Source organism: Elephas maximus, chromosome 22 (assembly GCF_024166365.1).
Source record: "Elephas maximus indicus isolate mEleMax1 chromosome 22, mEleMax1 primary haplotype, whole genome shotgun sequence".
NCBI lineage: Eukaryota > Metazoa > Chordata > Mammalia > Proboscidea > Elephantidae > Elephas > Elephas maximus.
In genome coordinates, this window is record NC_064840.1 from 49,561,352 (window position 1) to 49,575,516 (window position 14,165).

General features: G+C 35.6%; 1 protein-coding gene across 1 annotated transcript in view; it reads right to left on the reverse strand.

The window, feature by feature from the left end:
* ADAM7 (ADAM metallopeptidase domain 7) overlaps positions 1-14,165 on the reverse strand; it is an 89,588-nt gene that overhangs the window by 9,020 nt on the left and 66,403 nt on the right. Inside the window, exons 14-20 of the mRNA XM_049865495.1 lie at positions 13,432-13,627; positions 12,912-13,014; positions 11,537-11,723; positions 5,514-5,594; positions 4,274-4,349; positions 3,644-3,749; positions 3,183-3,282 (exon numbers count right to left, since the gene is read on the reverse strand). Coding sequence (XP_049721452.1) covers positions 3,183-3,282; positions 3,644-3,749; positions 4,274-4,349; positions 5,514-5,594; positions 11,537-11,723; positions 12,912-13,014; positions 13,432-13,627 — 849 coding nt within the window. The remainder of the gene's footprint in view (positions 1-3,182; positions 3,283-3,643; positions 3,750-4,273; positions 4,350-5,513; positions 5,595-11,536; positions 11,724-12,911; positions 13,015-13,431; positions 13,628-14,165) is intronic.

Below are 14,165 nucleotides of genomic sequence, written 5' to 3' on the forward strand. Positions count from 1 at the left end.
CAAAAGCCCTTTTTTTTTTTTTTTAGTTGCCTTCGAGTTGATTTTGACTCATGGCAATTCCATATGTGCAAAGTTGAACTGCTCCATAGGGTTGTCAAGGTTGTAACCTTTTGGAAGCATATTGCTAGGCCTGTCGTCTGAGGCACCTCTGGGTGGTTTCAAACCACCAACCTTTTGACTAGTAGTCAAGCCTTTGTGCCACCCAGGGTCTCCATCAAAAGCCGTTAAGGGAGCATACATGTAACATATTTGCCCCAGGCTCTATGCGAACCTGTGGTTGGCTTCTATGACTACTCATCATTGATTGCACGCTCAGGCCACCTTTACCTGACTCTTCTCTGGGAGCGCACTTGCTTTACACATTAATTTAAGTAAAACAGAATTAAGAAAGAAAATGCAATGGCATATAAAACATAGTAGATAATTAACACATTAAAAAAAACAAAACAAAACAAACCCGCTGCCATCAAGTCAATTCCTACTCATAGCCTCAGTATAGGGCTTTCAAGGAGCAGCTGGTGGATTCAAACTCCCAAACTTTTGGTTAGCAGCTGAGCTCTTAACCACTATGCCACCAGGGCTCCTGATAATGAACATATATTAAGTGCTAACATATACCAAACTCTGTGCTAAGTACATTTTCATACAAACCTCAGAGCAAACATACAAGGTTGATATTAGCTTCATGTGGTTTCATGCCAGAAAATCTCAGTATAAGTTTAAATCTTTATCCATACCACATTTTCTGTCCATTTGGGTGGACAAGATTTGTTTTTACCATCTGGGGATTGCCACTGGCATAATAAAGAGTATAAACGGATAAAAATTATAATAGACCACCATATAAGTAGAGAAAGAAGTATCAGCTATGTATTCCTAATTACCCCAGGGCAGTTCAGTGGAGGCATTGCTGCTATAATGTTGAACCTTGGTGGCATAGTAGTTAACAGCTACAACTGCTAACCAAAAAGTTGGCAGTTCGAATCCACCAGGCACTCTTTCGAAACTCTATGGCACAGTTCTACTCTGTCCTATAGAGACGGTATGAGTTGGAATTGACTGGATGGCAGTAGGTTTGGGCTTTGGTTTTTATGTACCTGGGGGGGATGGGGACATTTTCCCCAATACCGTGCATTAAAAAAACACAGGACTTATGAAACATATACAACTGGGGCATAGCATTCAAATCCTATGAAACTGTATAACCAGAACACCGTCATCCACAAAAAGAATCCTAATTATATTGCTAGTTAGATGAGTTTTATTAAAAATGTATATTAGATTTTTCTCAAATACTTTTCCTGCATCTATTGAGATGATCATATGATTTTACTCTTTTAGCCTAATAATGTAGTGAATTGATTTGGTTGATTTTTAAATGTTAAATTTACCTTGCATTCCTGGGATAAACCCCACCTGGTGGTGATGCATTATTCTTTTGTGTGTTGTTGGATTCAACTGGCTAAAATTTAATAATTTATGCACCTGTGTTCATTAGCGGTATTGGTCAGTAATGTTCCTTTCTTATAATGACTTTATCTATGTAGGTATCAGAGAAATACTGGCCTTATGAAATGAGTTGGGGACTCCCCCTTCTCTCCCGTTTCCTGGAAGAATTGATATTATTTCTTCAAATGTTTGGCTGCATTCACCAGTGAGGGCATATGGACCTAGAGTTTTCTTTGTGGAAAGGCTTTTTAGTAGGAATTCAATTTATTTAATAGATGTAGGGCTATTCAGGCTATCTATAGCTTCACCAGGCTTAGGTAATTTGTATTTTTCAGAGATAGTTTCATTTCATCTACACTGTTGATTTTATTGAAATATGTTTTTCAAAAGATTCTCTAATTATCAATTTAATACTTGTAGAATCGCTAGTGATGGCACCTTTCTGCTTTGTGATATTGATAACCTGTGTTGATGCTTACCATTTCTGAACAGTTGTTATGGATTGAATTGGATACCCCCAAAATATGCGTTGTAAATCCTAACTTCTGCCTGGGATTATAATATCATTTGTGAAAGGGTTGTGTTTGTTATGTTAATGAGGCAGGGCTAGGTTATGTCAATGATTAGGTTATGTTTATTATGTTAATGAGGCAGGATTAGGGTATATTTTGAGTCAATCTCTTTTGAGATATAAAAGAGGTTACACAAGCAAGCAAAAGAAGCAGAGATGGGGGAAAAGACATGCCAAGCCACATGAAGATCACCCAGGAGCAGAAGCTCAAGGAGACAAAGACATTTCTCCAGAGCCAACACAGAGAGAAAACCTTCCGCTATAGCTGGCAACCTAAATTCAGACTTCTAGCCACCTAAAATATGAGAAAATAAATCTCTGCTTGTTGAAGCCATCCACTTATGGTATTTCTGTTATAGAAGCACTAGATAAATAAGACAGCAGTCAATGTAGAAGTTAGCAAGTTTTACTGCTCATCTCAAAAAAAAAAAGAAAAGAAAAGAAAATCAGCTTTTATTTTAATTGATTTTCTTTCTCGTTTTTGTTTTCTATTTCTTCGGTCATCAACCTGCTATTTATTTTTTCTTACCCTCTCTTTACATTGAGTTTTATTTTCTTTTCTATTTCTAGTGTCTGAAAGCTGAGGTCAACGGTTTCTTCTTCTCTAAGTTAAGCAGTTAGTGCTATAAATTTTTCTCTAGTTACTGCTTTAGCTTCATTCCACAAATTTTGTTATGTTGTGTTTCATTTTCATTCAGTTTGAAATACTTCCTAATTTCCCTTTTGGTTTTTTCTTTAACCTATGGGTTCTTTTGAATTAGAGATTTTCACCATATCTTCTTATTATTGGTTTCTAATGTATTTCATTATAACCAGAGAAGACACTTCATATAGATTACGTTCTTTTCCATTGATTTACTTGTTTTATGGCCCAGAATATGGACTACGTTCATAAATTTTTCCTATAAAGTAAAAATTACTGTCAGAATTAATCAACGTCTCCTATTATGAATTAAATAGTGTCTTGCTTCATGTTTCATGCTACAGACCTGCCCTCCTTCCCTTCCCCACATTTAGACTGAAAACTGCCTTTGTGTGAAACTATGCTAAATTATTCTTCTGCATCTTCCACTTCACTTGGCTTAGCGTTAGTTCCACATTAAATACATACACAACTAACTTTTTATTGATTAATTTACTATTACAAATGAAAGGTTCTTACTTGTAGCGACTGAGTATCTGGTAAGACTGGCGCATTCCTTGTCTGTGGCTCATCGCCAAAGTATGCTTTATTTTCTACTCCCAGTGTGTCTCCAGGTGGGCTGTCAAGAAGGAAATTAAATATTGGTACCATCTATGGGACAAACCAGCAGTTAATATTAAATAATAAAGAAGTATTTAAAAATACTGATGCCTAGGTTACAACCTATAACAATTAAATCACAATGTCTGGGTGTGGGAGCTGGCATCAGTATTTTTTAAAGGCCCCCAAATGATTCTAACTTGAAGAAAAGTTTGGAAGCCACTGGGATAAGCATTTGGATGAGACAAGATATATAGACAGTTGTTACCTGGTCTTGACTAAGAGGCTTATATTTTTCCCACATCAAGTATCCTTCACGGCCACAAGCTTATAGGTTTTCAGTAATGTTTCTCTTCAATACAAGGAAAATGCAAATTTACCTCTGATTTTGCTTCAACTTAAGACCCCTGTGGTGACGAATTAATAATATGACAACTCCAACACCGACAACAATTAGCACTAGCACCAGGACCAGGATGGCAATATCTGTAACATTTAGAAATATGGGCTTCAGTCAAGGCGTCAGCTTTTAGGAGAATGAAATATTTTTTAACTAAACTGTTATAATTCTGCTTCTTCTTTCCCAAGAACTTTAATTTCCTCTGAAGTTAAAGCCAAAATATTATATAAAATACTATCTGCTTTAGCAACTGACACTTCACCCAGGGTTCTACTATGTTTAAGGGAGCCGTAATCAATGGGAAAAGTTTTGGTTGTCAGTTATCCACTGAATGCAAAAAAGGCCTTGTTGTGTTGAGGGTTCTTAGAAGAATTAAGCCAAATTTAGCCAGAAGGCCATATACTGATTCTAAAAGACAACTAGTAAATTCCAATTTGAACATCAAAATATGGAAAGTAATAAAAAGACCATACAAATACATACAACGGAAAAGTTTTCATAGACTTCAAAAATAAGAAAAAAGCTATCTGGAAAGGCTTTTCACACACACACACACACACACACACACACATGCAGACACACACTATTATTACTATCCTAGGATGCTCACTCGTAACATTTAAGGTTTCTTCCCAGCCTAGCGATCCCTGCTCTTCACATAGGCATTCAACTTCATGGCCATCCACCTGGAAGAGTATTCAATCAAACAATTTCATCAAATTACTAACATGGTCTGCATTTTGCTTCTCACTTAATTTAGTGCTAGTTCTACATCAAACACATACACACACACACTCACTCATGTGCACACAAATTTTTATTGATTAATTAACCAAACTAAATGCAAACATCAATGTTGCACAAGCAAACAAAATGCAAGAAGTAACCACCTTTGAAGAGGTCCTTTAAGAAAGTGAATGATTCTGATAAACTCAAAGTCAGATTAAAAACCCAACATGATTTATCCAGAAAACATCAATATCCTTAGATAAGTGGCCCGTGCTAGAGTTGGACATATCATAAGCAAAGAACAGACTTAACCAGGCTTAGTGATAATGGAATAATATTGGAATGAGAAAATGGTGGCGACACAAGGTTTATTTCACCAAAGAGCAGCATTGTGTAATAGTTAAGCGTACAGACCTTAGACCTGGACTCTCTGGATTTAAATCCCTGCTTCACTCACAAATTACACAATACCAGTGTTCCTCTATTTCTCCATCTGTTGAAGTGGGAATGAAAATACTGCTCACTCCTTAAGGTTGTTGTGAAGATTTTAAAATTTAATATATATGTAAAGCACTTGAAAGAGTGCCTAATATATAATTCTGTATAGGTATTACAGGTTAAACAGGTTTAGGGAGATATTATCCATAAGCTCAAACTGTTAGTATGGCACTGGGTTAATTAAGGAAAAAAATTATAATTTTTGTTATTTTTCTCAAAATCTTTAGGCTAAGGTTGACATTGCTGTAATTTATCTACAAGTGATTTATGTACAAGTGATTTATGATAGAACCAACTTTTAAGTTTAAACCTCATATAAAGTAGATAAGTTGCTAAATTTCTATGGTAGTATATAATATAAATATAATATAAATACTGGCAATGCCTATCTGTAACAGTATAAATACTGGCAATACCTATATGTAATACCTGATTTGACTATTTGGATCAATTTTAATAATGGCATTTAGCAAAACATGAATTCTTATAGTAGATTTGATTAAAAAATAAGAGTGCATAAATACATACATATATTTATATATACACACACAGGCTCAGGAGTAAAGTCCTATGTAAATAAATCATTGGTAAGGCATTGCTTTCAAAAAGCTGTTAAATCTTACAGCATTTTCATTGCACTGGAAGGAGCAACTGGTTGAATTGTAGACCGTTTTGATGTCGACACATTCACCATTGTTGCACACCTAGAAATGAAGTAATGAATATGAATTAGAATGACTTAGTCGTAATTTGTGTTTTTTTATTCTAAAATTCCACATGTACAGTCTTCCATGGAGGAAGAAATCCTATAAATATGTGATAAATATTTTAAAATAATGTACATTAAAAATTGTTATATACAAACTTACTAATTATTAAAATATATATGCCCTTATTATAGTCCCTGGATGGCACAAACATTTCGCACTGGACTGAAGGTTGGTTTTTGAACCAACCCAGTGGTTCGTCAGAAGAAAAAGCTGGTAATCTGATTCCAGGAAGACCACAGCCAAGAAAAGCTTATGGAACAGTTCTCCTGTGTAACATACGGGCTTGTCATGAGTCAGAACTGAGCGAAGGCAACGGATCTGTGCCCGTATTACTTCTCTGAATGTTAATCTCTCAAAGATTCTACAATCATAATTCCACCAATTACTTCTACTATTTCCATCAAGTTTTCCTTTTGATTTGATACAAGGATCTATGTTTGTTATACACAAGTGATTGTTGAGTGTATTAACCTTTTTATTTATGTTTAATAACATTTATTTTTAGTTTCTTTTTTTTTTAATAAATTTTATTACCAAAGTATTGTTTTTGGGTTTTGCTTGGTTTATCTTTGACCATTTATTTACTTTTGACTGCTAGTTTTTATTTTTAGCTAGTTCTTTACAAAGAGCTGCACATTCTTCTTTGCCATCAATTTAAAGACTTTCCAAAAACTTTAAATATGAAGATTTTAATCCATTCATATTTCTTGTAATAAGTGATATGTTTAACCTACTCCTGTCATCTTATATGATTTCTAATATTGGACATTTTAGCTTACCTTTTATAATATGTCACTTTTATTCTATAATTTTTAAATCTTGATTTAGTTTAACTTATCTTAAATTTTCTTTTTTTTCAGTTAAAAAATTTTGAATTCACTTAATTATATCATTTTCAAGAACAAGTCAGCATTAACTCCTTGTATAAAAAAGAACGTTACCATATTTTTACTTCTTTCACTCTTCTTTCAAGATTTTGTTTGATCAAATTGAGATTTTAGATTTGTGATAATATAATTCTTTACTCAAGATATTTTTAACATTTACATCATAAACATATTAACAACAGATACCTAGAACTTACTCAGACATTTTAACAAATCTTCTTGCTCGCCGCAATTTCTTTCCCAGCAACTTAAGTTCTTAATTTAAATTAATTTCTCAGCTGACTGGATAACTTCATTGACTATATTTCTTTTCAGAAAATATATACTGTTTTTTTTATACATTTTTTTTAATACATTACCGTAAGAATCCCTGGTGGTTCAATGGTTAAGCACTCAGCTGCTAACCAAAGGTGGGCAGTAAGAACCCACCCAGCAGCTCCTTGGGAGGAAGACCTGGTGATCTGCTTCCATGAAGATTACAGCCTAGAAAACCCTATGCAGCAATTCTACTCCGTCACATGGAGTCAGTATGAGTCAAAATCGACTCAGCAGCACCTAACAACAACAACAACATACATTACTATATATTTTCTTAATCCTAAATTGTCTGAGTGTCATCCTATTGCTTCGTTATCTGAATAATAACTTAGCTGCATGTATGGTCCCAATATTTATGTTCTGCAAAACTCTATAGCTGTTGTTCCATTATCTTCTAGCATTTCTTGTTGCATAGAAGTATGGTGACAACCTGATGATTTTTTTCTATAGGGAATATTTTTTCTGTAGAAAAAATCATTTGCTTTTCTTTAAGCTTATAGAATTTTTTTTTTTTAATTCTTGATGTTCATGGCATGAGTGCAAGACTAAGAGCTCATCTCATTCTCTGATTTTTTCCTAGAACTAAGTAAGATTTTTATTTCATGCACTCTTCACTTCAGGGACAGTTTTAAGTCATTTTTTTCTTTCCCTCGACTCTTCTCTTTATTTAGAATTCCTATTAAATCTATACTGGGTTTCTTAGAACTGTTTTTTATGCTTTTATTTATTTTCTTCTTTTTTTAATTCCTTGATCTTGTTCTTATGTCTTATGAAGCTTAGCTTCTAATTTACTACCTTTTTCTTTTTTTTCGTAACATCTACTCTATGGTTTACTGCTCACATTACATATAATCAACACTAACGGTTTGTTTTTTAATTTAAAGACAGTGCTTTTTGATCTTAAAAGATTCCATGTTTATAGATTCAATATCCTGTTAAATCTTATTCATAATATTCACCCAACTTTTTCTAAAGGGGTTTCCTCTCTTTTAATGCGTATGTGTTTCACAGGGGCTATCTATGATTCCTCAGATTGTTCTTTTTTAACACTATTGAATTCTTTTACAACCGTTGCCATTATTTCTCTTTGTTTTTCCACATAGAATGGATTTTCTATATACACAGTTGAGCATGGGGGCAGATTGCTTCAAAGCTTACCTGGATCTCTCTTCAAGTCTTTCAGACTCACCTAAAGGGACATATTAAGATTTGTCTTATTTTCATATTGCCATTTGTTTAAGTTTAATAAAGAGATAATTCCAGAGGTAGTTTTGCAGCAGCTTTTCTGTGCCATGACCAAATGAACAAAAGAACTATCCAGTCAACTTTCTCCCTTCATCTTTCTCTTCCCTCCTCGTCTCTCCTTTCCTTTTCTTCCCTCCCCTCTCTTCAACTCTTCTGGCCTTTCCTACTTTCCCCTTTTCTTCCATTCTCTCTCCTTTTATTTTTTGTCTTTTCTCTGCAGCCAATTTTTTTGGCATAGCCAAGAAAAATGGGACTTGGGGGCAATGGTATATGTTTGCCTTCTCTTTCTATGCCAAATTAATTTACCCAGAAAGAATAAATTCTTAAAGAAACTAGAATGCTTTTTAAGCATTTTAAGTTCAGCATGTCTAAAAATAGTATCTCAATGCAAAAATGAAAAGAAAAATTCTCTAAGTGGTATCTTTGTGCTGCCCCAATACACCGGCATTTGCTATGCATGAAGGCCTTCTTTAGGAATTTGCCACTGTGGTGCGTACATTTCTTTATTAAGCCTTTTCTTAAAGGAACAGGCACCCCACTCACATGGTCACAATGTACATACAGGGTCAAAATTTGTTCCTTAAGAGTTGCTCTCCTGTCAGCCCCTGCCACTCTTAGTGGGGATCTGTGAAGGGGAGTGTACCTTACTTTGTACTTCATGCCGAGGAGAAAATTGTTTGGTATTTTCTTCAAACTCATGCCTCATAAATTCTATCTTGTTAAAAAAATTTTTTCAAATGTTATAGCTTGTGATTGTTACCATATACCTGAATTTTCACAAATTTAGACTTCTCATTATTTTGATATTATTTTTTAGTAATTTTAAAGATCAAATGTACAGTTTAATATACAGGCTTGAAATAAAAAATTTCCCTTAGATTACTAAATGCTAATTCTGCTTTTTTTTCCCATCCTGAGAGGGGAAGGCATACCACGAAGAGAAATCATTCATTTTCAAAGAACATTTGTTGTATACACACACACACACACATCACTATATATATATATAAAAAATATATATATATATATATGTTGTTGTTGTTATGTGCTGTTGAGGCAATTCCAACTCATAGCAACCCCATGCACAACAGAAGGAAACATTGCTCTATCCTGCGCCAGCCTCACAATCATCTCTATGTTTGAGTCCATTGTTGCACCACTGAGTCAATCCATTTTGTTGAGGGTCTTCCTCTTTTTCTCTGACCCTCTTCTTTACCAACCATGATGTCCTTCTCCAGGGACTGATAACGTGTCCAAAGTAAGTGAGACAAAGTCTCACTATCCTTGCTTCTATGGAGCATCCTGGCTGTACTTCTTCTAAGACAGATTTGTTCATTCCTCTGGTAATATTCAATATTGGTGTATTCAATATTCTTTGCCAACACCATAATTCAAATGCTTCAATTCTTCCTCAGTCTTCCTTATTCATTGTCCACCTTTGAGCTGGGTCAGGTGCACCATAGTCCTTAAAGTGATATCTTTCCTTTTTAACACTTTAAAGAGGTCTTTTGCAGAAGATTTGCCCAATGAAATGCGCTGTTTGATTTCTTGACTGCTGCTTTCATGGGCATTGTTTATAGATCCAGGTGAAATGAAATCCTTAACAACTTAAATCTTTTCTCCGCTTATCGTGATGTTGCTTATTTGTTCAGTTGTGAGGATTTTTGTTTCCTTTATGTTGAGTTGTACTCCATACTGAAGGCTGTGGTCTTTGCTCTTCATCAGTAAGTGCTTCAAGTCCTCTTCACTTTCAACAAGCCAGGTTCTGTCATTTTCAGATCTCAGTTTGTTAACGAGACTTCCTCCAGTCCTGTTGCCACATTCTTCTTCATACAGTCCAGGTTCTGGAATTATTTGCTCATTATACAGATTGAATAACTATTGTGAAAGGATACAGCCCTGATACACATCTTTCCTGATTTAAAACCACACAGTATCCCCTCATTCTGTCCAATTGACTGTCTCTTGGTCTATGTATAGATTCCTCATGAGCACAAATAAGTGTTCTGGAATTCCTATTCTTTGCAATGTTATCCTTAATTTAATATGATCCATACAGTCAAATGCCTTTGCATAGTTAATAAAACACAGATAAACATCTTTCTGGTATTCTCTACTTTCAGCCAAGGTGCATCTGACATCAGCAATGATATTCCTCATTCCACCTCTTCTGAAGCTGGCTTGATTTTCTGGCAGTTCCCTGTCAATGTACTGCTGCATTTTTGAAAGATCTTTGGCAAAACTTTACTTGTGTGTGATAGTAATAATATTATTCAAAAGTTTCCACATTCCACTGAAGCACTTTTCTTAGGAATGGGCACAAATATGGATGTCTTCTAGTCGGTTAGCCAGGTAGCTCTCTTCCAAATTTCTTGGCATAGACTAGTGAGTGCTTCCAAGACTGCATCAGTTTCTTGAAGCATCTCAGTTGGTATTCTGTCAATTCTTGGAGCCTTGTTTTTTGCCAATGCCTTCAGTGCTGCTTGGACTTCTTCCTTCAATACCATCAGTTCTTGATCATATGCTTGCTCTTCAGATGTTTGAACATCGACCTATTATTTTTGGTACAATGACTGTGTAGTCCTTCCGTCTTACTGTTCTTGTATTCTTCTGTTTATAAATCTTGATTTTGTTTACAGTTTAAATTCTGAAGTTGTCATGTTGGCATTACAAATGTTTTTCAGTATGGCCTTATTCTGCCTGTTCAACCTTATCTCTTGCCATTTTACCCAAAGCCTCAGTCACACCATAATTGTCACATTTATCTTAATACATCTTACATGTATTACCTTTGCATATGGTGTGGGTGTTTCTTTACAAAAAAATCTTTTCCCATTTTATTTTTTGTGGCATAATATTGTTCATCAAGTCAAAGCTGAAATGTCACCAGATTTAAGATGCTATTCTATGATCTATAAGCAAAGTTAGTCACTTCTTCCTCTGGACTCCAAATTCACATTGATTGGACTACTTTGAAAATATTTCTTTTAAATTATAATGATCCACTTAATTTAACCTACAGAATTCTTCAGTGAACTCTTCTCTACCTCCTCTGACACAGCATCATTGCCAGCACCACAGTACATGCCCATTAAACATGGTTGAATGAGTAAAAAAATGAAGAATATATGACTATGTAGAGTTGCATTACTTAGAAAAAAGTTATGTCTACGATTTCATTAGATGTCTTCTCTAAGCAACTAATTAAGTGCATTTATAGCAATTAAACATCATGTGGTATAACTAAGATTAGGCAAAATGAATATTTATTATAGCATAATTGTTACCTTGTTCAATAAAAAAATGCCAATTTCTTCCCTGTTTTCTAATATATAGTCCTCTTTAGAGCCAATTATAGGGTCAAGGATTTTCTTTTTATGGGCCGAAGTAAGAAGTTTTAATAAAACAATAGACTTTTTGTCTTACCATTCCATCTCCACACTTTGTTCCAGATGCAACTAGGCCAACATCTTCAGAATTATGGTACAAGAAAAAGGTCCTGCATTCTATGGTTGCATTCTTCTTTGGAGCCTGAAGGTGATAGGTCTTGTCTTCTCCTAAGTGAGGTGAGTGATGTCCTCCAGCACAGTATATCTTGCCGCATTTGACATCTCTGAAGGAAAGTGAGCGTATTCTTAGACTTGGCCCAGAAGTAGCTCTTCAGAGGCTATACTTGCTGCAAAATGGCCTGGTCACTTTTTTAGACCCAGGCTTGTTAGCAGGTTGAAGAGGGACCAGGGGGGCAGGTAAACAGTTGGACCATCAAAGTTCACAGCTTAGGAACTGAGATGAGTAGGTAAAGTAACATAAACTAATCATGTTTCTTTCGGATTTCTTGGTGATTCTCACAAATCAATGTTAGCTCAAGTTTACAGAAGAATACTTATTATTAATAATTTGAATTATCATAACTTTAGTCATGCCACTAAGATTTCTTTATTATTCTTTTTGCATAGAGCACATCAGGTGATTCTCACAACAAACCTCTGAGGTGGTTGTTATTATATTCCTCATTTTACAGACTAGGCAGCAACGGAAAGAAGAAGTATCTGCCTATTTTGGCATAGTCCACATGACTTGAACCTAGGACTTTTTGTTGTTTTTGTCGTTTTCACTCCAAATCCTGCTTTGTGGCACATAAAAACCCTTGCAGAACGTCTCTAGCAGACCTACAAGTATGGCTCAGTTCATGTTTTCCTAATGCAGGCTGTAACTCCTGATTCCCTCTCTCTCTCTTCTGATTTCAAAATTTTACCTGTCTTTCTTTTTCTGGGTTCAACTCTTTCATTCTCTCTCCTTCTTTTCTCTTTTTCTACTTATTTTTTGCTTCCTCTCTTTTGTTCCTTTTTCTTCTTATTGTAGCATTCCTTTTCTCCTTTTCTTTCCTAAAAACTCAAAAAACCAAACCTGTTGCTGTCGAGTCAATTTCGACTCATAGTGACCCTAGAGGACAGAGTAGAACTGCTCCATAGGGTTTCCGAGGGCCACCTGGTAGATTCGAACTGTTGAAATTTTGGTTAGCAACCATAGCTCTTAACCACTATGCCACCAGCTTTTCCTTCTTTCCTTAGCATCTTAAATATTCCTCGTCTTTCCTCTTTATATTCCAGGACTTACAGCTAATAAATACAGCGTACAAATGCCAGTTGGTCCTGTCAGGGATGCAAGATCTTACCCTCCCTGCTGTACTCTCTTCCTCATCTCCTCAGTAAAGAGAAGTTAGCATCTGTCAGAATGAGAGCTATTCTGATTTTGCAAAACACTATTTGAGAGCATTTGCTCTCCTTCACCAGTCACTTACCTCTCCCTGCAGGGAACAAAATTTTTGTCCGTGTTTTTGCAGTATCCAAATTTATTTCCTTTTTTATTCATGTTGTAGCAGATATCATGACTCCCTTTTGACTCTGGGGTCCAAAATGGTGTGAAAAAAGTAAAAGAATGAAAGCATGAATGTCACGAATCATGAATGGCCTTGCTTTTCAAATGTGATTGACCTTTCAGCACCATGTGGTGGTAAACCAGAATGGAATAAATGGAATAAAGAGCTACCCTATTGCTTCAGGGAGACGTTTTGGTAAGAAGCATAGATATGAAAAGGTAACAATATACCTTAGCCCACATTCTGAGCTAATCAATTAATATTAGGGGGAAGATCAAGGTTATGAAACCCACATCCAGAGAGATTCTACGTAATATTTTGGAAGAATGCCACAAATATCATTATCTACAAGCTTGTCCCAAACTCCTGCAAGATGACAGCAGAAAAATAAAAGCTTTTTTTTTTTTTTTTTAATCCATCATGCACTGTTGTTGCCTCTTACCATCATCAAACAATTCAGAGCACTGATCATCCCGGGTGGGACACTTCCCTTTGAAGCAGTAGCCTTCTGCATTCTTGCACGGGAATCCATTTACTTGGAACTGGTCCCTAGGACACCTAGGGGAGTGGCCAGTACACAGTTCAGGAAAATCACATTCATCTTTTGCTGGTCTGCACATGGACCCTGCTTCTTTCAGCTGTTAAGGAAAAACAAAGAGATTGAAGTTGGAGCACATTTAGGTTGGAAAGGTTCAGTAGATGGGCAGAAGGTTGACCCATTTAATTTATCTAAAAGGACTCTAAGGATGGATCATAACCTCCCTCTCCATTCCACTTATTATTATTCTTAAATGCCTTGGCTTCTCTGTAATTTTAAATATGGTAAGGGAGTGTTTTTGAAATTTGGTATTAGACCAACCTTGTACTGAGTTGAAACAGACATAAAATGGAGAAATGGACAGGTGTTTTCATTCATCTTGTTTTTTCTTCATCCCTTATTTCAGTACATGCTGCTCGCCTCCTCCCCTATACACACCCAGCCACACAGCTGGGAACCTCTGTACATAATATGGGATTTCCATTCCTAACAAATCAGATCTCTCCAAATGAACTGGAAAAATATCCTGGCTGTCATTGCTGCAGGGAACTGCATAGAGATAATCTCTGATTCAGCCATTCAATATACATCTAATTATGCTGGGTTCTAGGGAAATTTAAAGTTGAATAAGATATGCC